This window comes from Physeter macrocephalus, chromosome 9 (assembly GCF_002837175.3).
Source record: "Physeter macrocephalus isolate SW-GA chromosome 9, ASM283717v5, whole genome shotgun sequence".
Lineage (NCBI taxonomy): Eukaryota > Metazoa > Chordata > Mammalia > Artiodactyla > Physeteridae > Physeter > Physeter macrocephalus.
Genome location: NC_041222.1, coordinates 35595850 through 35621198, shown reverse-complemented (window position 1 = coordinate 35621198; position 25349 = coordinate 35595850). Strand labels below are relative to the sequence as shown.

General features: G+C 39.1%; 2 protein-coding genes across 7 annotated transcripts in view; one reads left to right on the top strand and one right to left on the bottom strand.

Moving 5' to 3' along the window:
• The window catches only part of PRUNE2 (prune homolog 2 with BCH domain), a 271095-nt gene that overhangs the window by 7611 nt on the left and 238135 nt on the right, over positions 1 to 25349 (bottom strand). For 2 of the 5 annotated variants that reach the window (XM_055087123.1, XM_055087124.1), the window contains exons 14-15: positions 18020 to 18122; positions 17249 to 17373 (exon numbers count right to left, since the gene is read on the bottom strand). In XM_055087123.1, coding sequence (XP_054943098.1) covers positions 17338 to 17373; positions 18020 to 18122 — 139 coding nt within the window. In that variant the 3' untranslated portion in view covers positions 17249 to 17337. Of the gene's footprint in view, positions 1 to 2802; positions 2851 to 7718; positions 7755 to 9407; positions 10588 to 11557; positions 11657 to 16012; positions 16100 to 17241; positions 17374 to 18019; positions 18123 to 25349 lie in introns of those variants that run through there. The other 3 variants (XM_055087120.1, XM_055087121.1, XM_055087122.1) reach the window with 3 other exon arrangements.
• The window catches only part of GCNT1 (glucosaminyl (N-acetyl) transferase 1), a 228128-nt gene that overhangs the window by 180351 nt on the left and 22428 nt on the right, over positions 1 to 25349 (top strand). The window lies entirely within an intron of this gene.

The following is a 25349-nucleotide window of genomic DNA, read 5'->3' as shown; positions in this document are numbered from 1 at the left end:
CAGCTTTTGGTAAACAAGAAGCTGAAAAGTTGAAATTTAATAACCCAGTTTATGGAAGGAGCAAGAGATAGTCAAAAGTGGATGCTTTTTAAGTTAATACAGGAAACCACACTGAAGATTAATTTCCGAGATAACAGTTGTGTTGTGAAGCTAATGAAGCTATGGATGATGCTACTAATTCAAGGCTCCCGGCCTAGAACTACATCTCCTGGATCATGTACACTTTTTATGTGTGTAAGAATATAAAAAGTCATGTTTTAGGAGATGAATGAATAAATAAAATCCAAACCTGAGAGTGAAGGAGACAAGCACCTGGGGCTACTTTTAAAAATAGTGTGCTTTTCAGAAAAAAACTTAATTTTCTTTTTTTTTTTTTTTTTTTTTTTTTGTGGTATTTTCTTTTTTTGTGGTATGCGGGCCTCCCTCTGCTGTGGCCTCTCCCGTTGCGGGGCACAGGCTCCGGACGCGCAGGCCCAGCGGCCATGGCTCACGGGCCCAGCCGCTCCGCGGCATGCGGGATCCTCCCGGACCGGGGCGCGAACCCGGTTCCCCTGCATCGGCAGGTGGACGCGCAACCACTGCGCCACCAGGGAAGCCCGAAAAAAACTTAATTTTAATCAGACTTGAAATATGAAAGGAGTATTCCTCAGTGGGCAGATGGGCTTCACTCTCTAGAACTAATTTTCCAGTGAGACATAGTAGCTTTCTGCTAATTCCCTCTAGGCTAGTTTGGCTTCTAACGTGTGTTAAACGAAGTTTCTACAAGGCGTCTGACAATATTGTTTAATGATCAAAGGAAGCTCTCATGTTTTCTGTAGGAAGAGCAGGGAGACGGGCTTAACCTTCCCTTCTCTTTCTGAGGAAAATGAGAGGCCATTACAGCATCAGCACACATCGCATTTTATTCTTGGCCTTAATTGAGCTCCCTGGAAGAGCCTTGGCCCATTTTGCAGTTTATCCATTTAATACTAGCTAGAGAAGGTGTAAAATGCTTCCACTCAGGAACCAGAAGGTAAACGAAGCCTGGTGTTCTGATACTAAAGAAAGCCAGAAACCCAGGGCTGGAAGTCAGCAGAAAAAAATCTCGGCCACTCTGGCCCTCATCCCGTTTCACATCCTCCACACTGTGAGCGTGTGCCTGGTAAAGCAGAGCTTAGGAAAGAGAGGGCTGAAGAAAGCGGAAGCCCGGAGAGGAGTATTTTCTAAGAAGTGGGAAGTAACGTTAACAATTTGCAGCATCCCCCCGCCCCCATGCCCAGCCCTGGAATGAACCCCAACAGAAGCCGTGTTTTGCCCTCTCCCCAGCCCAAACAGCCCTTTATACAGATGAGGAGCAAAACACACAAGGCAGGCAAAGGAGTGGGTAAGCCCGCAGATGTAGCAGCTGTAGGCTAGTGAGGGACATCCGTCCGCGCCGCTCTTTAACTGTGGGCACAGGACTCTGCTCTAGGGGGCGCTGTTTTGTTGAGGGAGGGATTATTTGCACAGAGGATTAGATGGACTATAAGGGCCTATGGTTTTTTTATTTTGCCGAATTTTCGCGTGGCAGTTTGCTTGAAGCAATTGCTGTCTTCATCTCAAAAAAGGTGGGACCAGTGTAACCTTCAGAAAAGTAGCTGCTCGATTTCAAAGGTCTCTTTTACAGTTTTTGTTCTTTGTGTACTTTTCAGTAAAGACCTTCTCTTTCAAGTTTTTGTGTATAAACTTCCTTAAACTGTAAGGTCACCATGGCAACTGCAGAGTAAGTGCACTGGGATTTTCCAGTTTCCCTTCAGACCTCCTCCAGGGAAAGGAGGTCACAAGAGAACAAAATGTGACAATAGCAGATACATTTAAATGTGATCTTTGCCCCTCCTTCTGGATTCCTGTGAAGAAGGACAAGGTTAAATTCTCCACAACTCAAACCCAATTAGGAGCCCCCGAATGGATGGCCAGTTTCCCTGAGAGCATGATGGTGACCACAGTTTATTCCCTGAAACTGACCGGGACGATAAAGAACTCTATTTGTCTTAGGCGACAAATTTTGTCCTCCCCGGTGTTCTGTTGGATCAGAGGTTGAATACCCATTCCAGCATTAAGACCACCTCTCTGATTTCAAAACCACTGGCTCTGAAACTGCCCTGCAAAGGCTCCAGTCCCAGCTCTGGATCATTCTTACAGCTGTACAAATTGGACTGGCCAGCTAATCTCTCTATGCTGCTCTTATCTACAAAACGCACCTCACTGGCTTATTCTGAGGATAAAAATCAGATAGTGTGCTTGCAGGTTTTTACATAGAACCTGGCACGTGGTAAGAACCCAGTGCATGCTCAATTTTTATTTCTCATAGGATGAGACTAGATGGACTGGATCATTTCCAAAGTTCCATCCGGACTCAACTGCCTCTTGAATTTTCGAAACAAGGACGTTTTCTCTCCCATCCACCCAAATAAGTTCAAATGGAAGTCCCTACTTTCACTAATTAAAATATGAATGATGTAATTCAGAAAGCAGAGTTGCATTCCTCTTGCCCAAATGCTTTTACATCTGGCTCAAATACTCATTTTCTCCTCACTTTCGGACTGGAAAAATAGAATGCCAAATGAAGACTTAGGTTGTCCTTAAGTCATCTCATGGTGATCATGAATGAGACGGTGTTAAGCTGGCACATTTCTCTTTAAGTTTCTAAATTCAGGAATAGAGAACATGAAAGCTGAACATCTAAACGGTGTTTACCCAATCCTCAATGTATTTTGTCTTTCAGAGCCCAGCCATACAACATCATAAGTAACCACACAGTTGTTATTGATGGTGAATTCTTACTCCTTCTCCGTAGAAGACATTTCTGGGTCATTGTAAAGGCAGCTAGTTCTGAGTGCAAGGGGGGGAAGAGAAAAGGAAGCAGTAAACATTTTCTCCACTGTTACCACTTTGTAAACACGACAGATTTGGCCTTTTTAAACTGTTTAGTGTGGTCCCATTGCTACTACTGAACACATCTACACCTGAACAGATGATGAGATTAAGCTCTGATTCTTTTACCATCAGTTTTGAAATATAGTAATTGCTTCTGATTTAGAAACATAAAAGGAAGATTGAGAACTCCAAACACCTCCAGCGGTCTCTTCTGTCCTTGTTTTTTTTGTTTGTTTTTTCTTTTTCCTGACTTTTCAATCTGTCTTATTCAGGGAACATTATATTGCAAATTTTTGTTTGTAACCCAAATAATATAATATTTTAGACACAAAGGACAATCCCTCTCAAGCAGCCGGATATTATTTACATAGGAACACAGTTAACTTTCAGTTTTCACAACAGCGAAGATTTTCCAAGACACTAAAAGAATGCCAGTTTCAGCTTGCTTTGGTGTTGTTACAGAAAAATACTTTACAGCTGATCTGTATTCAGGTCAAACAAGTGAGTCCTGACATTAACCTAAACTGATTGTGTCCAGAAAGAAAAATGTAACCATATAAAATAAGGAAACTTTTATTATGGTGTATGACTGTGTTTATGCTTTCTTGTGTACTATTAGCCGCTTTTGATATTCCATGTGATTCCTGTTAGCCAATTTCAAACTTGCTTTATATTAATTTCCAGTTAATACTTAACACTTCAACTGTTACTTGTTCCCCTCTGGTAAATATTTTATTGTTGGCAGACAAACGCTATTTAAAGAGATGCTGTGATCCTTTTTACATGCGAGAGTTCCTTTTGTAAGGTGAATAATTTCACAAGCCAGGGTATCTGTCTGCACATCAGAGGTTCGGTTATTAATGTTGGGTATTTTGTTGAAAATGGCAGAAGTCTGGCTGCCTGAGAAGGGCAGAGAGCTTTTTGCCCCTCTCCAGCTACCCTTCTCGCTGGCGGTGGTATTTTTATGGAGGATACCTGGCAACTCTAGTGAACAAGGACAGTCAGGCAAGTGTTGACAGTGTTCTAGAAAAACCTAGTAAAGCTGGAATGGCATCAAGGCAGGGCAGTCTTCCAAACGTAGCTTTGCTGCTTTTTAACTTTGCATAATCCTTCCAAAGCAAAATTCACGTACTACTGTCACTCCAGAGGCGACAGACGGATTCTTCGCCGTTTTCAAAATAAGAACGGCTCTATAGATACAACTTATCCTTTGAAAGTATTTTCTTTCCTATAGAAAACTAAAGGTTTAAGGGAAAAATAAGGCAGGCTGAGGAAATTGCCTTCTGAAAGTCAATTAGCGGTGGAGGTGGTATGTGTGTGTATGTGTATGTGGGGAGAGGGTGAATGTTTAAAAACACTGGTGGGACTAAAGACAGATAGGCTTTGTTCCCTGACAGGGTATGTGTTTGCTTTTGTTAGAACCAGCCTGAAGCGTTCTAGTTAAGGTCGTGTGGAAAGTCGGGGGGCATCTGTTCATGAAAGGAACCTGGTTTTTCTGGCTTCTAGAATCTACCCATAGATCTGCAGTGGTTTATGTCTTCTGAACCTCAAATCATCCTCTACAGTCTGTCCAAGGGTTGGGGGGCCACTTCAGAGGCTGAAAGGTAGTCAAGAAGATGTAGCTAGCATGCCAAAATGGAAGGATTCTGAGGGATTTCAATCATCGGTGGGGTCAACAGAGTAAAATTCTTTCTCCTTCCACGTTTTCAGATGTGCAGATATATCTCATTGCCTCATCTCTGTAATGTCACCATCATCAGAAAAAGTAGGATCAACTGGAGGAGAATTTAGACAGGTGGCTTCCTCACTGAATCCAAAGCAAGAGCATAGATCTCCTGGGACAAATCTAATTATTTTTATTCAGCCATTTACTTTAAGACAGTGATTCTCAAAGCAAGGTACCGAGACTGGCAGTATTTATTAGCATTACTGGGAACTTGTTAGAAATACAGATTCTCAGGCCTGCCGAATCAGAAACTTTGAGGGCGAGGCCCAGGACACTTGTGTTTTAACAAGTGCTCCAGGTGATTCTGATACACCGTTAAGATTGAGAACCACTGCCCCACAGCAATGATCTTAGTCTTATGCACATTCACCAATTCATGCAGCAGAAATTTACTGAGCATCTAGTATGTACTAGGCATGAGCTTGGTGCTTCCTTTAGGAAGGAGATCAAGACACCTCAGGACCACCCAAGACCATTTAGATATCGGGGGAGAGGGTCTGTGGCAGTAGATTAGTGAACAAAATGAAGAATTTGAGAGAAAAAAAGAGAAAGCTACACAACTAAACCAAAAATGATAAATGTTTTCCTATGGTAGCTAAGCAGGAAGAGTAGAAATATGGAGGGAAAATATCTGTTGAAGGAGGCAAGATTTTATGGTAATGATAGCACATGACTAGGACTCTATAGTGGGTTTGGCTGGAAAATTATTGATGCTCTTTCCTCACCTTTTGTCTTGAAGACAGCTCCTTAATTTCATAAATACGTTATCCTAAAAAAATGAATACGAAAGGGAAACTAATTGCTAGCTCTCTTTGTGGGGAAAGCTCATGACAGTGCAATTTGCACAAAGATAACTGCTGAAGGTACATTACACCAACTTTCGGTTCCTTGATCCCTAATATCTTCCTTCTTTCCACAACTTCTTGTTTTCAACAGTTGAGTTAGAGACTAAGAAGATCCTGTTAGAGTAAAAATTTGTGTAATTTTGAGTATTGTTAGTCTAAATGAGTGTCAGTTACCTTGAAAGAAAACTAGAGGATAGGACTATTTAACAGTAAACTATTCTAATGCTGAACTTTCTAAAGCAAAAACCTTTCCTTGAGTTTTTAAACCCAAAAGATCCACACTATAGGCAAATAATTCTACAGATTATCTGCTGTAAAAATGTGCTGTAGGAAAAAAATATCATCTAAATGGATTGTTTTCATGAGGAATTGGCATTTACATCTACGCGGGTAAAGCTTCACTAATTTAGATCTTACTTATTCAGAATTTGTAGCTGTTTGGACATTGTCCAGGCTTTCTGCTTTTGCACTATCTATCTATTAAAACAGGAACGGGTTATAAAAATTAACGGTGTAAGCAACATTTGAAATGGAGAAGCTTAATACAGCAAATATTCTTGTCTAGATTTCACGTAAAGTGTCAGAGAAATTATCTGTGACTGGGAAATAAGAAAAGGAAATTACTGGATGTTCTTTAAAAGCAGTGCTGAGTTGACTTTCGATTGATCTTACAACTCTGTAGAGGCAGATGTTAACTTGTAGATTTTTATTGAGCAGAGATGCAAATAATTTCTGTCCAGTGAAAAAGATAACCCTAAGGTTACAGTTTATTGCCCTGTTGAACATTAATCAGTTTTGTCTCTAAACCAATATTTTTATCCTAATGTTCCTTTATAAACTGCCTGTAGATGTCTAGCTTTTCAAATGCTTTTTGAACTGGTTTTAACAGCTTACTGGTTCCTTCATTAAATAATTAGTTGAGTAAAATCATTGGCATGTACTCATTTTATATTTGCATTAAAGTTATGATTTTGCTGTTTTGAAAACTATAATAATAGCGAGCAAGAATTTTTTATTCATCCAAAGAGCTCAGAAGCTGTTAGTTAAGCTGTATTTGCCAGTCACTAAATAAGGTGTTTTTAAAAAAATCTTGGGAATTCGTGAATTTGGTTCTACAAAACTATTGCAAAATTCAACCTGCCATCATTTTTCTGCATTAGTATGAATTGGTGAGGTTTATTGCCTCAATATAGCCAAGCGATCATCTGGATGTTATACTATGTGTGGCAGTGCCTGTGATGTGTTTCTTTCGCTGTAGTGCCTAAAATTGCATGTATATATTTTAAAAGAAATTAAACAACAGTAACAAGATGACCAAGATAACCAAGATCACGGTGGGCGGGTGGGTGGGGGGGGCAAACAGATTGTAGTATAAATAACGTGGAACAAAGGAAACTTCTAAAGGGCAGCATTATTGTCAGGATGCAAGAATAAAACACCAGGCATGCAGGTTCTCCCAATTCATTCCTGAAATGCAAGCCAACATCACTGCCAGCTGCTGAATGGAAACCAAGTCTTACTTAGCTGCTTCTGATGCTTCCCTCAGTTCTTCATCCAGTCTGCATGAGCAAAAATTAGCAGTGTAGAAAAGAAACAAAAAAGAAGCAAGCAGAGCGTGAGAAGAGTCACCCAGCAAAGCAGAGCCAGACATAAGTGGAGCGTATGTGCTTTTAAAAACCAACCTTTGGAGCACTGAGACACATTCCTTCAATTAAATATGGTGTTTTAAGAACTCCAATTCAACGTTTGTGTACGTTTCTTTTGCAAAGTCCTTCATAAAGATGATGATAGATATAAAGTGGAGCGTATGTGCTTTTAAAAACCAACCTTTGGAGCACTGAGACACATTCCTTCAATTAAATATGGTGTTTTAAGAACTCCAATTCAACGTTTGTGTACGTTTCTTTTGCAAAGTCCTTCATAAAGATGATAGATATAAACGTTGCAAGAAAACTGGCAACATGCTGGCTGAATAAAGCTGGAAACAGCCATAGCAGTTGTTGGGGACAGTTAAAGTTAGCTTGCAGCCTGGGCCAAGTCAGGGACGTATCTGGTTTAGTAGGTTTCAGTTGCAAATTAGGTTGACCTCAACAGCTTTCTTTACACACAAGACAAAGACCGGAAATGATATGCTACAAGGGACTGATACGAGGACCTCTTGCTCTGATAGCGTGTTGAGGTCACCCACAAGTAAGACACTGGTGTACACACACAGAGGACCCAGCGTGAATTGTAGATCAGGAGACTTTTACCTCACACTTCTCTTATAAGATCTCTCTTCATCGTACCTTACAGGATAAAAAAATGAATGCAGTGAGGAAAACGAGCAGACAGATGGAAAAAAATGACAGGTCAGTGTTTTACAGAACAGTCAAAACATGAGAGGAAAAGCCTACCCAAAGAGTAATCAAATTGCCTTTGGGGAGAAATCTTTTTTTTTATTAGTCAATGATTTCGAATTTATGATTATATATAGCCAATCCTCATGATTTGCAGATTCCGTGTTCGCAAATTCGTCTACTTGCTAAACCATAGTTGCAGCCTCTAAAGCAGTACTTACGGCACTTTCGTGGTCACTTGTGGACGTTCACAGAATGACCAGAAATTTGAGTCACCTGACCTGTGGGTTCCCAGCTGATGTGGAACTAGGCGAGGCTCTGCCTTCTCGTCTCAGCTCTTTTGCTGCAAACAAGTAGGCTTTTTACAGTCTCCGAATTGTCCTGTTTTTCTCATTTTTGTGCTTTTTGCTGGCGATCTCTTTCTTTATTAAAAATGTTCCCCAAACATTGTGCTTAAGTACCATCTAGTATTCCTAAGCACAGGGAGGCTATGATGTGCCTTAGGGAAGGATATATGTGTGTTAGATAAGCTTTATTCAGGCACAAGTTACAGTGCTGTTGGCCCCGAGTTCAATGTTTGTTAGTGAATCAACAGTACAGATCAAATAAAGTATCTTTAAACAGAAACGCAATAAAATGAGGTTGTATATTAATTGGTAAATGAAAATGTTGTGACTGAGTACTCACAGAAACTCAGCCCTGTATTCCCCCTAGAAACAACGGTTCAGTACTTCATTCAAATCTTGTAAGAACATCACTGCCACACATAATAAGAATCGCCTGTAATCAGTGATTATAAGTCTGATTCCAGATTGGGCTCATTTTTCTTTCATTTAAGCCCTTTGATGACAGGCTCCATCCCAGCTGAATATTGGTCTTGGGACTGGATGAGATCAGACCCTCTGAATGCTGTTGTGTAACGGGAAGGAGCTATGGCTTGTTATCAATTTGAAAATGGCATACTATGAAAATGAGGCAATGAGGGTCAGTCACAGAAATGAGAGAAAGGACATCCAGAGGAGATGGATTACAAAAGACAGGAGAGATCAATCATGGACACATGGGGAGGGCGTGCATGGTTGTAAATTTCTTCCTCCAGAAGAAACTCTTTCCAAACGAAGCCCTTCCTCCCAAAGAAACTTTCCCCAAATGGAGCGCTTGAAAACTGCCATGTGTAGATGAATGAAAAGCTCCTCCGGCATGTTTAACTTCTCCACAACTACAGTTCCCTGTATGAATAGCAAGTCTCTAAAAGCAACACAATTACAATAAATAACATTCTGGATTGCCAACTTTGTGCCAAGCTTCCTCAATGCTTTAGGTACATTGTTCTCATTCAGTCCTCAGGACCTCTCCATTGCTCCTTACGTTCTCATTTTAAAGATGCTGAAGCTGAGATTCAGGGTTTTTTTTTTTTTTTTTTTTTTTTTAATTATTTATTTTATTTTTGGCTGCGTTGGGTCTTTGTTGCTGCGCGCGGGCTCTCTCTAGTTGCAGTGAGCGGGGGGCTACTCTTCGTTGCTGTGTGTGGGCTTCTCATTGCAGTGGCTTCTCTTGTTGCAGAGCATGGGCTCTAGGTGCACAGGCTTCAGCTAAACTTCCCTGTATGAATAGCAAGTCTCTAAAAGCAACACAATTACAATAAATAACATTCTGGATTGCCAACTTTGTGCCAAGCTTCCTCAATGCTTTAGGTACATTGTTCTCATTCAGTCCTCAGGACCTCTCCATTGCTCCTTACGTTCTCATTTTAAAGATGCTGAAGCTGAGATTCAGGGTTTTTTTTTTTTTTTTTTTTTTAATTATTTATTTTATTTTTGGCTGCGTTGGGTCTTTGTTGCTGCGCGCGGGCTCTCTCTAGTTGCAGTGAGCGGGGGGCTACTCTTCGTTGCTGTGTGTGGGCTTCTCATTGCAGTGGCTTCTCTTGTTGCAGAGCATGGGCTCTAGGTGCACAGGCTTCAGTAGTTGTGTCTCGTGGGCTCTAGAGCGCAGGCTCAGTAGTTGTGGCGCACGGGCTTAGTTGCTCCGCGAATGTGGGATCTTCCCGGACCAGGGCTCGAACCCATGTCCCCTGCATTGGCAGGCGGATTCTTAACCACTGTGCCACCAGGGAAGCCCTGACTCAGGGTTTTAAATAGGTTTCCTGAAGTCTCAGAGAGGCAGGTGGGAAGGTTCAAACCTAATGCTAAGCCTCCAAAGCCCACTCTTCTGTTTTTCCACTTGCCACACCGGGGAAGCACTGCCGCATTTACCTAGAAAATGTCCAGTGCTCATTTCCACTTGACGAGGGAAGGTCCTTGTCATCTTTTGCAAAGGGAGACAGCATTATAGGAGGTGGGTGCTCTAGTACTTTTACATTTAAAGACTAGGAGTGGGTTTTGGAGATGGGGGGGTCCCTTTTTTGAGGCAGCAGGCTAGAGCTAGAAGGTGTGCTGGTTTCTGGACTCTATGAAGCTAGTGAGGATTAAAGCCACCATTAGGAGCTTATGAACACTCTGCTTGATTCAGCTGAGCTAACTGGCAGTTCTCAACCCAATCGGTATCCTCTGTTCTTACCTGATATTGGGATGCCGGAAAACCAAATGCAGCTGCTTCTGAGCTTTGACTTTAGATGGTTTTTTAAGGGAGGTAAAGAAATCTGCTAGAAAAGGGCATGGGCATTGTGGTGCCAGGCTGACCTGGATTTGAATTCTTGTTCCATCTCTTCCTTGTTCCTACTTATACTTTGCATAAGTAACGTCCCCTTCCTAAGTTGTCTTCCTTATCTGTAAACGGAGTTTTACTGTGGGGATTAAATAAAAGATATAAATAGAGCACTTCTATGCCTAGCACAGCAGAGACACATTAGTCTTTTCCTTCCAGTTTCTGTGCCCTTTTTTTTTTTAAGTGAGGGGACTCTTTTTTGGAAGCCCAAATTGGGAGGTCACTTTTGCTCTCCATCTTATGGAGGAAGATGGGGTATCCTTGACTGTTTTCTCTTGAGCTGACGGTTAGATTCCTCCCAGTTTTAATCACACAGAAAGCTAGTGAATCAGACATAGTGAAAGAAAAACGTGATGGACAGTAAACAATAGCTCTTTTGCAACAATGAACCAGTTAGGAGGGTTCATTCTCCAGCATCAAGTTTTTAAGTCCCGGCTCCAAGCAGTTGTTCGGTTAACTTTTTATTTTTATTATTTTTGCAGCCTAATCCTACAACCTTCAGTATCCATACTTTCTTCCCACAGGCTTTACCCTGTACTGAGTAAGGAGGTCATTCCCAACTGCACCACCCACCATTCTGCTTTATCTTTCACCTGAAGGGAACCATGAAGAAAAAGGACTGGGAAGAAAACAGAGAAAGGATAATTGTTTTCTCTTTTCCTAGGGTCAAGCAGATAAATTACTTTATGTAAGGCAGTGAAGAAATCCAGGCTATGCACAAAACATACTGGCTCTGTGTGGCATGGAAGACACAAGTAACAAATATGCTGATTAATGTTAAATTCACGCTTTCTCCAAAATGGTAGTAAATTCAAGATAAAAATGAGGAAATTTCAATAACACCAATAGAAGATTATGTGAAAGAAGATCTGAAAGAACAGTTATCGCTGGGTTATAAGAAAGGAAAATATTTATTGGAGAATATTTAATATTCATTTTAAATATAAGGTAATGCCATTTCCCCGTATTTTATAAATGAGTTATTTTCTAATCTCCTTCTCCAGACATGCAATATTTCTTACCAAATCTTCAGAACCATCAGGACTTACTTGATGATGCTCTCTGGAATATGGATGCAATCCATTGGGATCAGCCCACCGAGTTCTGATAAGCTACTGACGTATTTAATTTTACTGCTGAACTTTGAACTAGAAAAAAGAAAAAAGATATCAGTCGCTCCTCCATCCCTTCTCAGGCTGCTGCCTCTTCTTGAAAATTCTTATCACCTTGTCCCAGCACTCTTACTAAGAAGAATGGCTATATTATTTGAGTAGTTACTATGTGTCAGACACTGTTTTAACTGGTTTATATATATTAACTCTTTTATTTCCTATGATTGATAGCCTAATGAGGTAGATACTATTATTGTTCTCTTTTTAAAGATAAGGAAAGTTAAAACATAGGGCGTTAAGTGTTTGCCCAGATTTCACCTTCAGTAAGTGGCAAAGCCTAGATTTAAACCCGGGCAGCCTGACGGCAGGGTCCACACATTGCATGGCCTCCTGGTGGTTCCTGCCACTCTGAATTGTCACTGGTTTATGGTTTGTTTCCCTTTGTTTGCTTGTTTGTTTTTAGCAAACAAAAATCTTGTCATTAGTTTTTTCAGAATCTACCACGGTTGATATATTTTAAAAATATATATAAACTTGTTTTCCTCTAATTTTTTTAGTTGTACTTTTATTTTAAATATATACATACTTTTTTAAGTTTTAAATCTTGAAAGGTCATTCCAGATGAACCAATGTTCAAAAAACAATGTTCCAATAATCAGATTTGAATGACAGACGGCTTTCATCTCAATGTTGTCATTTTAGATGTGTGTAAATGCATAGAAAACAACTTGCAAGGAGACCCCTGAATTTGCCTCTGGGGAAGGGGGATGGGTACAAGAGTCAGTAGTTGCTGAAGGAAGAACTTGGTCTTTATAATGATTGAATGTTTTATAAGAAGAAGGCATTTTTGTATTGTTAGTGTAATAGCAAGCTAATTCTAAAAATGTATCATTCCACTTGAAAGGGAATTTGATCAAGCATCAAACTTTCTTGAATGTTCTCCAATGAAAGGGCCTCCCCAGTCTACTGGGAGGATGCTGCACCATCTGCCAACTGTACTGTCTTCTGTTCAACTACTGTGTATTCTAATAGGAAGTCTTTTCAAGGTCAGTTCTCCATACATCTATCTTTCACATTTTACTCGAAGTTTTGACCCTGGGCCACTGGCTGTGACTTGTGAACAACCTTCATCTCCCAAAAGTCACTTCTAGTCCTCCTGATCAGCCTTGGGTGAACACACACTACCAACAATATGCTACCTTAGGCCACTTCCTTCCTCCAGAGTTTTCAAGCTAAATTCAGGTTTTGATAAAAGATGGAGGGGGTAGAATAAAAAGGCAGAAGAAGTTAGTTAGTTATGCAAGGGGGGGACACCTCCACACTGGAATGTACAGTTCTCTAAACATGCCTGGTGTATGGTACCTCCTTGGTGTGTTGGTACCTGCTGTTTCCTCTACCTGGCTTTAGCTAGCCAATGCTATTAGTCTTCAAAACTCAACTTGAGGGCACATTCTTCTGGAAAGCCTCTCTTGATGCAGACTCTCAGCCTTCACACTCCACTTGTTACCTTAAAACTCACACTCACCGTGAGTTATCAGCCCCCATTGTGCTTCCTTTGTACCCTGTATCATAACTGTTTTCTAGTCTGCCTATGTCGGCTGCCGGGCTGTGAACTCCTTGAGGACAGCAATTGAGCTATTTAATTTCTCAGCCTCCAGCACCTAACCCAATGCTTGACACAGACAAACATTTGCCCAGCCGCTCCGCGGCATGTGGGATCCTCCCATACCGGGGCGCGAACCCGGCTCCCCTGCATCGGCAGGCGGACGCGCAACCACTGCGCCACCAGGGAAGCCCAACATTTCATTTTAAAAAAAGGAATTTGAGGGGGGAGAGAAACATTAGGAGTATGCGATTAGCAGATACAAACTACTATATATATAAAATAGATAAACAACAAGGTCCTACTGTGTAACACAGGGAACTATATTCAATATCCTGCAATAAACCATAATGGAAATATATATATTCTTTTTCATATTCAGTTATATATATATATATATATATATATATATATATATAAAACTGAATCACTTCACTGTACACCAGAAACTAACACAACATTGTAAATCAGTTATACTTCAATTTTAAAAATACATGAATTTAAAAAAAAAAGAACTTGCCATATACCTCTATCATAGGTGTTACCCTTTAGCAGTGAAAAGACCTATAATACATTTTAGTGACCTTTTTTTCAGTTCAAAAAATTGATGACACTGATGTAGAGTGATTTTCAGAGGGATATTTAAAGAGGGTCTTACATGAAGAAATTGTAGAACACAGTGTTTAAGTACTTGAAACGTGTGTTCTTTAGAATTACGTAGACATTGGGTTCAAAGCCTGAATCTATCATTTCTTGGCTGTGTTACCTTAGACCTGGGGTTGGCAAACCATGGCCCATGGGCCAAAGCCAGCATATGATTTTTTTTTTTACATCCTTGAGCTACGACTGGTTTTTACATTTTTTAAATGGTTGAAAAATGATCAAAAGAAGAATATTGTGTGACATGTAAAAGATTTCAGAAAATTCAACTTCAGTATTCATAAATCAAGTTTTATTGGAACACAGCCATACTTATTTATTTACATATTGTCTATGGCTGCTTTTACCCTACCGTGGGAGAGCTGAGTGGCTGTGATTGAGACTGTATGGCCCATAACATTTAAAATATTTAATATCTGATCCTTTACAGAATGGGTTTGCTGGCTCCTGCTTTAGACAATTTATTTGACCTCACTGAACCTCAGGGTTTTTTCCTATATGACAGAAATAGTAAGCAGCACCTCCTTCAGAGGACTGTCGTTAGGGTTAAATAATGCATGTAAGCACTCAGTAAAGGTAGGCCATTATTATGTGTGATTTACCACAACACTACTTGCTATAAGTTTATTATTTTTGTTGTAATTATTATTATTATCTTGAAACACCCTTCAATAAATGTTGACTTACAATCTGTTTTCAATACTCTTACCATAACAAGTATTTATCAGGAAGAAATACATTTGTTTTATAATAAGAGCTGAACTATTAAATAAACATCAGGGAATCAATATCAATTCTAATGTTTGCTTTTTTACCCATTAAAGTTTATATAAGCTCTTCCTACTCCCCTGTCAAAGCATTTTCTGCTAATCTTAAAATAAGTGGCTTTTTGTACATCTTAAAAGCTCATATTATTTTTTAAAGTAATATAACATGGTATGGTAAAGAAATCTTTGCCAGAGGAAAACTAGGTTGAATCCTGCTACTGCTCAGTTTTTGGAAGTAGGGGATGGGAATGCTAAATAAATAAGTGAACACGGAACAAAAAAGGTGGACTCTGGAAGGCAGAGTAAAATCTACGTAAAAAAAATATAAAGGATTTTAACCTTTAATTGTTTTCTCCAGAAGTGAAGTGATCAGAATTTTTCTTAGGGATTCATTAATAACTTTGAGATGGAAAAATTTCAATTTATCTGATTGGTATCCTGACGTTAGGGAAGACATTGTTCTAGTTAGCTGAAGTATAGTTGATTCACAATATTGTATCAGTTTCAGGCATACAACATAGTGATTCAATATTTTTATAGACTATATTCCACTGAAGTTATTATAAAATGTCGGCTGTATTCCCTGTGCTGTATAATATATGCTTGTGGCTTATTTATTTTATACCTAGTAGTTTGTACCTCTTAATTCCATACCCCTATCTTGCCCCTCCCTAGTTTATTATATTTTTTAAAGCTCTCTAGAAAACCTGTACTGTCCCTTTCATTTAACTGTCTCATTCTTACTGTATAAAAGGCATATCTTACTTTTCATCACTGAAATGTAAGGTTATACAGCATCTAACACAGAATAGATGATAAACAAATATTTACTGATTTGAAGTGAATTTAAACCAAGAAGACTTATGGATAATCAAAACAAAGCTCTCAAAATGGATGCTCAGACTCTTTACCTACCTTTGGTAACCTACATGGGATTTGTTCAGAAGAAACAGAACAATTAAGACAAGACCTGGCTTCTGTTTCTGTCCCTGGTGTGTCTTTATTTTCCATTGTTATGTTACTCTACCTCTTTGATTCTCTACAATATACCATATATTACTTGAAAAGTACTATCTGTTCCCTTTTGTAATACGGCATAGAAACCTCACTATTTTATCTTCTGTGTTTACAGCAAGCAGTATAAAAGTCATGTTTTATAATTATGGGGGAAAAATATTCACTGTGAAAATATGCTCACTCTTAATTAGAGTCTCCTTCTGGGTAGTCCAAAGTATATTTTCAGGAAAGGCAGAGGCAAACATATTTTCCTACTCTCTTGGTTTATGAATTTTTGTTTAGAAGACAATGAATACATATTTTTTAAAACTAGTACGTCTACTTTTACTGCAGTAATGACCATACCTTATAAAAGGTCGTGTAATTGCAAGGATTGTTCTGATGAACCAAGATGGATGAACAATGATGAATGATTTTAAGTTCTTCCGCAACCTATTGTGAAAAAAAAAAAATTACTCATAACCTATTTTGAGTGGGAGTTAAAACAGAAAGTATATCCCCAAATAAGAATATATATATATGATATTAGGGAATTCTATGTAAGTTACTGTTATCTGGTAGGAAGGTATAGAATGCCATGATCAATAAAACAAATGCCTTTTGAGATATAATTTGAAACATGCATAATTCAAACCTCATTTTCCCATAAGAATAAATGTAAAATAGAATTGTTGTATTCTTGGAGTGCATAAATCTATAACCATATGGCATGTTTTTGTTTAACAGTGTTTTTCATTTTTGTCAGCATTATTTTTACTATTTTGAAATGAATACACTCTTACTAGCAACTTAGCCAATTTGTTCTACTGAGCCTGGGTTTCTTCTTCTGTAGAGTGAAAATGGTAACAGTATATCATGTGGTTGTTTGGCCTTCAGATAATCATTTTAACGTTTTGTACATTCAGGCATATTTTTCAGCATTAGCAATGCTACTTTATGTATGTTTAGATGATTAATGGATTTTAGTTACTATAACAGGACACTCACATGTTGCTTTACAGGGAGCCACATCTGAGGGGAAGCCACACATATGGAAAACATCATAAATTTGTATGCTTATTATGACAATTTTCCTGTAGATGGCAATAGCGTGTTTGGTTCTAATAAAACCAGTATGGATAGAAGTGACGTATCTTGAGGAAGGGGCACACAAAGGCACCATATGGGCCAGAATTAACAGTGAATGTTGAAATAAGAGCACTAGGATTGCCTAAGTCACAACAGTCCTAGTGCACAAAAATGGCCGCAAGGTTACATGATACTAGTAAAGAATCATGGACTTTGGCTTATCAGCTCAAATTGCACCTCCATATGGCAACAGCATATGCGTACTTTAAAATACTTGTTGCCAAGTTTGAGATGACAACATTTAACAAAATCTGGGGAAGATCTGCTTTATTTCAAATTTGGGGCATCAAGTGACACTTATTAATATTTTTATAATTTATTATCTCAAATCAGCATTAATTCAATGTTCCTAAATTGTGATTGCATCTTTGGTAAATTAAAAGGTCACTGGAGATGGGAGTCACTGAGGAGGTCAAAATAGTGATTAGATAATGGAGCCCACATACCGTCTGTCAATCATCTGGTAGCATTTCTTCATCCAGCCTAGCCCTGGCATCTTCCGTCTTGGGGTTGCACCATTCAGGTACACAATCATGTAGTCTTCAGCTACCATCAACTCTAATGTACTTATTACATATCTGATCACAGGAAGAAAGATAAGTGTTTTCAGTTCCCACATGAAAGAGTTCATCTTATTTCACCATAATTATATAACATTTAAATTACAGGGTGCATGACATTTAAGAATGGTTGCACATATTCCCTCTTCATCTTGAGAAGAATGCAGTTACCTAAGATCACTTCTCTGAGAGTATTACTCATTTATTTGCACAGTTATCTTTTTTCATTTTTTTTTAATGCAGGTACACTTGACAAATGTGTAGGTTAGAAACCTGACTTTCAAAAATGTCAGCAATGTTATTATATACTAAGGGCAAGTCAGATTAAATAAAGGCAGATATAAATGAAGTCAGGTTATCATCAGTTGGCTAAAAACATGTTATCAGAGAACAAAAATAATACTTCACCCAAAGGAAATGTTACAGAATTTTAAAATGCAGACCAGACTGTGTTCATTTTGTTTTCAATTCATTCTACGGACAAAACAGCTCCTCTAAAGCTTTTGGTCTCTTGAGCAATTTTCCTTGACACAGATTTCATCAACTTTTAATCAAAGGCTTAGAATAGTCTACATCATCAATTTCCTTTTATTAAAGATACTCTATCTGCCATTGCATGCCCTCAGACATTAACTGAAAACATTTTGTTGTAAATATCACTCACAGGAAAAGATTTTCCATGACATAGTGGTAATCTGCCCGACTGCTGTCTGGCAGAAAACAGGCAGCAAACACAATGATGGCATTTAGGCCATCCCCGTAGTATCCTAGAGGACAGACAAAAAGACATTTGTAACCAACTGAAAGCTCTTAACAAGATAATATTTAACCTAAAGGATAAATCTGGAAGCCTTGGCAACAATGTGTATGTGGATGTATTAGGTACATCTTTAAATGAGTATTATATAGACTATTCTTCTATAAGTATATACACATATAATTATCTTTCAGTGGTTAAGATGTAAGTTATATAGATTCTTAAATAGTGTGAATATATTTGCATATATAGGGTGTCCATGTATTATGGATGATTATATGTGTTGTACATAGTCATAAGTGTGTTAAAAGTATTCAACTTATCAAAGGATGGTGGGGCAACACTTTTTGACTTAAGAGCTTCTAATTTATATAATAAAAAAGCTAATTTATATAACACTCTTTCTTTTTTTTTTTTTTTTTTTTTCTGGTACGCGGGCCTCTCACTGTTGTGGTCTCTCCTGTTGCGGAGGACAGGCTCCGGACGCACAGGCTCAGAGGCCATGGCTCACGGGCCTATCTGGTCTGCGGCATGTGGGATCTTCCCGGACTGGGGCACGAACCCGTGTCCCCTGCATCGGCAGGCGGACTCGTAACCACTGAGCCACCAGGGAAGCCCAACACTCGATTTCTTTTAATGGCTAAGAAAGAGGTTCTCTTTGATCCTCTTTAGTTCATCCTAGTTGTAGCAAGCCTGTGTTCCTTGAAAGCCCATTCTGAAATTCGTGGCAAGGGTTGGTCAGGTCTCCACAGGTTTGTCTCTGGAATCTCAATGTACTGTATTTTTATTTTTTAATATCCCTTTTTAAACATTTGTGATTTGTGTCATATAACATAGTTCTGGACTTCAGAAACATTAAAGAGATTTCCTCAAAGCTTTGAGTAGGAGGGCAGGACACACCCTCAAGCCTGATCAGAACTCAGTGTGTTTCATTTTTTCAGAACTCTAAATACCCCTCTGGTGATTACAAGGCAGTAAAATACTGGCTGGATATAGATTTGGATGGGCTTAACTCTTGAAAAGCAGTTTAATAAGATGTTCTCTACAAGGATAGAGAGTATGACTCTACCACAAAAGAGGTGGGGGAAGAAAGTGATACCAACTACAAATACATCAAATTATGGGTTTGCATATATTACTAATTTGAGGTTGCTGTAGACAGTGTTTATGCTACATATCTTAGAAGATGCTACCTACATAAGTATATACCTGATGCAACACATATTTGCAAAACAGGATTGCAGTAGCTTCCCTCTGGATTTTTTGCTTTAGTCCCATCTTTTCCGAAATGTAGGTATTTACTAACTTCTTTTTTTTAGAATGTGGTATGAAGGAAAACGGCAGAAGGAGATATATAAGAAGTGTTTGTTCCACAAACAGTTTCATTTAGGAAGAGCCATAACTGAATAGACATCCTCAAAGGATAGGATTAGTGTCACTAAGCCACCCTAACACCACAAAAATATGCAGTTCAGGCTCAGCACAATGAAAAAGACAGAGTTCATTAAAAGAAAAAAGGCATAATGAATCCCTCTTAAAAACAAGTACAAAAGTATTCTTCTGAGAGACACCAGGAAAGGCAGAGACAAGATGGCAGAGTAGAAGGACTTGAGCTCACCTCCTCACACGAAAACAACAAAATCACAACTAACTGCTGAACAACCATTGATAAAAAAGACTCGACCCTAACAAAAAAAGATATACACCCAAAGACAAAGAGGAAGCCACAATGAGATGGTAGGAGGGGATCTTTCGTGATATAATCAAATCCCTCACTGGAAAATAATTATATCACAGAGGTTCTCCCACAGGAGTGAGAGTTCTGAGCCCCACATCAGGCTCCCCAGCCTGGGGGCCTGACATTGGGCAGAGGATCCCTCAGGCATTTGGCGCTTTGAAGGCCAGTGGGGCTTTAGCACAGCAGCTCCACAGGACTGGGGGAATCAGAGACTCCACTCTTGGAGGGCACACACAAGGTTTAATGTGCACTGGGGCCCAGGGCTGAGCAGTGACTCCACAGGAGCCTGGGCTAGACCTACCTGCACATATTGGAGGGTCTACTGGGGAGGGGGGGATTGGCTGTGGCTCACTGTGGGGGCAAGGACACTGGTGGTGGACACCCCAGGGAATACCCATTGGCGTGAGCTCTCCTGGAGGTTGCCAGTTTGGCACCGAGACCTGGTCCCACCCAACAACCTGCAGGCTCCAGTGCTGGGACACCTCAGGCCAAACAACCAATAGGGTGGGAACAGAGCCCCACCCATCAGCAGACAGGCTGCCTAAAGTCATCCTGAGCCAACAGCTGCCTATATATATATATATATATATACCACTTAACATGGCCCTGCCTATTAGAGGGACAAGACCCAGCTCCACCCACACTAGTGGGCAGGCACCAGTCCCTCTCATCAGAAAGCGTGCACAAGCCCCTGGACCAACCTCACCCACCAGGGGTAGACACCAGAACCAAGAAGAATTACAGTCCTGCAGCTGGAGGAACGTAGACCACAAACACAGAAAGTTAGACAAAATGAGATGGCAAAGAAATATGTTCCAGATGAAGGAACAAGATAAAACCCCAGAAGAACAACTAAGTGAAGTGGAAATAGGCAATCTACCTAAAAGAATTCAGAGTAGTGATAGTAAAGATGATCCAAGATCTCAGAAAAAGAATGGAGGCATAGACTGAGAGGATACAAGAAATGTTTAATAAAGAGCTAGAAGCATTAAAGAACAAACAGAGATGGACAATACAACAAGTGAAGTGAAAAATATGCCAGAAGGAATCAGTAGCAGAATAAATGAGGCAGAAGAACAAATAAGTGAGCTGGAAGACAGAATGGTGGAAAATCACTGCCATGGAAATGAGGACAGTCTAAGAGACCTCTGGGACAACATTAAACGCACCAACATTCGCATTATAGGGATCCCAGAAGGAGAAGAGCAAGAGAAAGGGCCTGAGAAAATATTTGAAGAGATAATAGCCAAAAACTTCCCTAACATGAAAAAGGAAGCACTCAAGTACAGGAAGGGCAGAGCCCCCATACAGGATAAATCTAAGAAGGAACACACCAAGACACATAATAATCAAATTGACAAAAATTAAAGACAAAGAAAAAATATTAAAAGCAACAAGGGAAAAGCAACAAATAACATACAAGGGAATCCCCATAAGGTTATCAGCTGAACTTTCAGCAGAAACTCTGCAGTCTAGAAGGGGGTGGCATGATATGCTTAAAGTGATGAAAGGGCAAAACCTACAACCAAGAATATTCTACCCAGCAAGGCTCTCATTGAGATTTGACAGAGAAATCAAAAGGTTTACAGATAACCAAAAGCTAAGAGAATTCAGCACCACCAAACCAGCTTTACAACAAATGCTAAAGGAACTTCTCTCAGAAAAAAAGAAAAGGCCACAACTAGAAACAAGAAAATTACAAACGGGAAAGCTCACTGGTAAAAAGCAAACATAAAGTAAAGGTAGGAAATCATCCACATGATGAAAAACCAGCAATCATGAGAAGAGGAGAGTACACATGCAGGATACTGGAAATGCATTTGAAATTAAGAGACTAGCAACTTTAAACAATCTTGTATATATATAGACTGCTATATCAAAACCTTATGGTCACTGCAAACCAAAAATCTACAATAGGTTAACACACAAAAAAGAAAAAGCAATCCAAACACAACACTAAAGATAGATAGTCATCAAATCACAACAGAAGAGAACAAAAGAGGGAGGGAATAAAAAAGACCTACAAAAGCAAATCCAAAACAGTTTAACAAGATGGCAATAAGAACTTACATATCAACAATTACCTTAAATGTAAATGGATTAAATGTTCCAACCAAAAGACATAGACTGGCTGAATGGATACAAAAACAAGACCCATATATATTCTGTCTACAACAGACCCACTTCAGATCTAAGGACACATACAGACTGAAAGTGAAGGGATGGAAAAAGGTATTCCATGCAAATGGAAATCAAAAGAAAGCTGGAGCAGCAATACTGATATCAGACAAAATAGACTTTAAAATAAAGAATGTTACAAGAGAGAAAGAGGGACACTACATAATGATCAAGGGATCAATCCAAGAAGAAGATATAAAAATTGTAAATACATATACAAATCCAATGTAGGAGTGCCTCAATATATAAGGCAAATGCTAACAGCCATTCCTCCTAAAAGGAGAAATCGACTGTAGCACAATAATAATGTGAGACTTGGTGGGAGGGAGGGAGACGCAAGAGGGAAGAGATATGGGGATATATGTATAGCTGATTCACTTTTTTATAAAGCAGAAACTAACACACCATTGTAAAGCAATTATACTCCAATAAAGATGTTGAAAAAATTAATAATAATGGGGGACTTTAACACCCCTCTTACATCAATGGACAGATCATCCAGATAGAAAATCAATAAGGAAACACAGGCCTTAAATGACACATTAGATCAGATGGACTTAATTGATATTTATAGAATATTCCATCCGAAAGCAGCAGGATACACATTCTTCTTATGTGCACATGGAACATTCTCCAGGATAGATCACATGCTGAGCCACAAAACAGCCTCAGTAAATTTGAGAGAACGGAAATCATATCAAGCATCTTCTCTGACCACAATGCTATGATATTAGAAATAAACTACAAGGAAAAAACTGTAAAAAAAAAAAAAAAAAAAAAAACCCCAAAGTTAGCAGAAGGAAGGAAATCATAAAGATCAGTGCAGAAATAAATGAAATAGAGAAGAAGAAAACAATAGCAAAGATGAATGAAACTAAAAGCTGGTTCTTTGAGAAGACAAACAAAATTGATAAGCCTTTAGCCAGACTCATGAAGAAAAAAAGGGAGAGGACTCAAATCAATAAAATTAGAAATGAAACAGAAGTTACAACTGACAGCACAGAAATACAAAGGAACATAAGAGACTACTACAAGCAACTGTATGCCAAGAAATTGGACAACCTGGAAGAAATGGACAAATTCTTAGAAAGGTACTATCTCCCAAGACTGAATCAGGAAGAAGTAGAAAATATGAACAGACCAGTCACAAGCACTGAAATTGAAACTGTGATTTTAAAATGCCCAACAAATGAAAGTCCAGGGCCAGAAGGCTTCACAGGTGAATTCTATCAAACATTTACAGAAGAGTTAACACCTATTCTTTTGAAACTCTTCCAAAAAATTCAAAGAGGAAGGAACAGTCCCAAACTCATTCTATGAGGCCACCATCATACCAGACAAAGATATCAGAAAAAAAGAAAATTACCAGCCAATATCACTGATGAACATAGATGTAAAAATCCTCAACAAAATACTAGCAAACCGAATCCAACAATACAGTAAAAGGATCATACACCATGATCAAGTGGGATTTATCCCAGGGATGCAAGGAGTTTTCAATATACACAAGTAAATCAGTGTGATACACCACATTAACAAACTGAATAATAAAAACCATATGATCCTTCCAATCGATGCAGAAAAAGCTTTTGACAAAATTCAACACCAATTTATGATAAAAAACTCCAGAAAGTGAGCATAGAGGGAAGCCACCTCAACATAATAAAGGCCATATATGAAAAACCCACAGTCAACATCATACTAAATGGTGAAAAGCTGAAAGCATTTCCTCTAAGATCAGGAACAAGACAAGGATGTCCACTCTTGCCACTCTTACTCAACATAGTTTTGGAAGTCCTAGCCACAGCAATCGGAGAAGAAAATGAAATAAGAGGAATCCAAATTGGAAAAGAAGTAAAACGGTCACTGTTTGCAGATGACATGATACTATACATAGAAAATCCTAAATATGCTGCCAGAAAACTACTAGAGCTCATCAATGAATCTGGTAAGGTTGCAGGATACAAAATTAATACACAGAAATCTGTTACATTTCTATACACTAACAATGAAAGATCAGAAAGAGAAATTCAAGAAACAATTCCACTTACCATCGCATCAAAAAGAATAAAATACCTAGGAATAAAACTGCCTAAGGAGGCAAAAGACCTGTACTCTGAAAACTGTAAGACGCTGATGAAAGACATTGAAGATGACACAAACAGGTGGAAAGATATACCATGTTCTTGGATTGGAAGAATCAATACTGTCAAAATGACTGTACTACCCAAGGCAATCTACAGATTCAGTGCTATCCCTATGAAATTACCAAGGGCATTTTTCACAGAAGTAGAGAAAAAATTTTTTTAATTTGTATAGAAACACAGAAGACCTCAAATAGCTAAAGCAATCCTAAGAAAGAAAAATGAAGCTGGAGGAATCAGGCTCCCTGGCTTCAGACTATACTACAGAGCTACAGAATCAAAACAGTATGGTACTGACACGAAAACAGAAATATAAATCAATGGAACAGGACAGAAAGCCCAGAAATAAACCCACACACCTATGATCACTTAATCTACAACAAAGGAGGCAAGAATATACAATGGAGAAAAGACAGTCTTTTCAATAGCTGTGCTGGGAAAACCAGACAGCTACATATAAAAGAATGAACCTAGAACATTCTCTAACACCATACACAAAATGGATTAAAGACCTACATGTAAGACCAGATACTATAACACTCTTAGAGGAAAACATAGGCAGAACACTCTTTGACATAAACCATAGCAATATCTTTTTGGATCCACCCCCTAGAGTAATGAAAATAAAAACAAAAATAAGCAGATGGGACCTAATCAAACTTAACAAGCTTTTGCACAGCAAAGGAAACCATAAACAAAATGAAAACACAACCCACAGAATGGGAGAATATATTTGCATATGAAGTGACTGACAAGGGATTAATCCCCAAAATATACAAACAGCTCATGCAGCTCATTATCAAATAATCCAATCAAAAAATGGGCAGAAGCTCTAAATAGACATTTCTCCAAAGAAGATATACAGATGGCCAAAAAGCACATGAAAAGATGTTCAACAAAGTTAATTATTAGAGAAATGCAAATCAAAACTACAATGAGGTATCCCCTCACACTCGTCAGAATGGCTATCATCAAAAAGTCTACAATAGGGCTTCCCTGGTGGCGCAGTGGTTGAGAGTCCACCTGCTGATGCAGGGGATGCGGGTTCGTGCCCCGGTCCTGGAGGATCCCACATGCCGCAGAGCGGCTGGGCCCGTGAGCCATGGCCACTGAGCCTGCGCGTCTGGAGCCTGTGCTCCGCAACGGGAGAGGCCACAACAGTGAGAGGCCCGCGTAC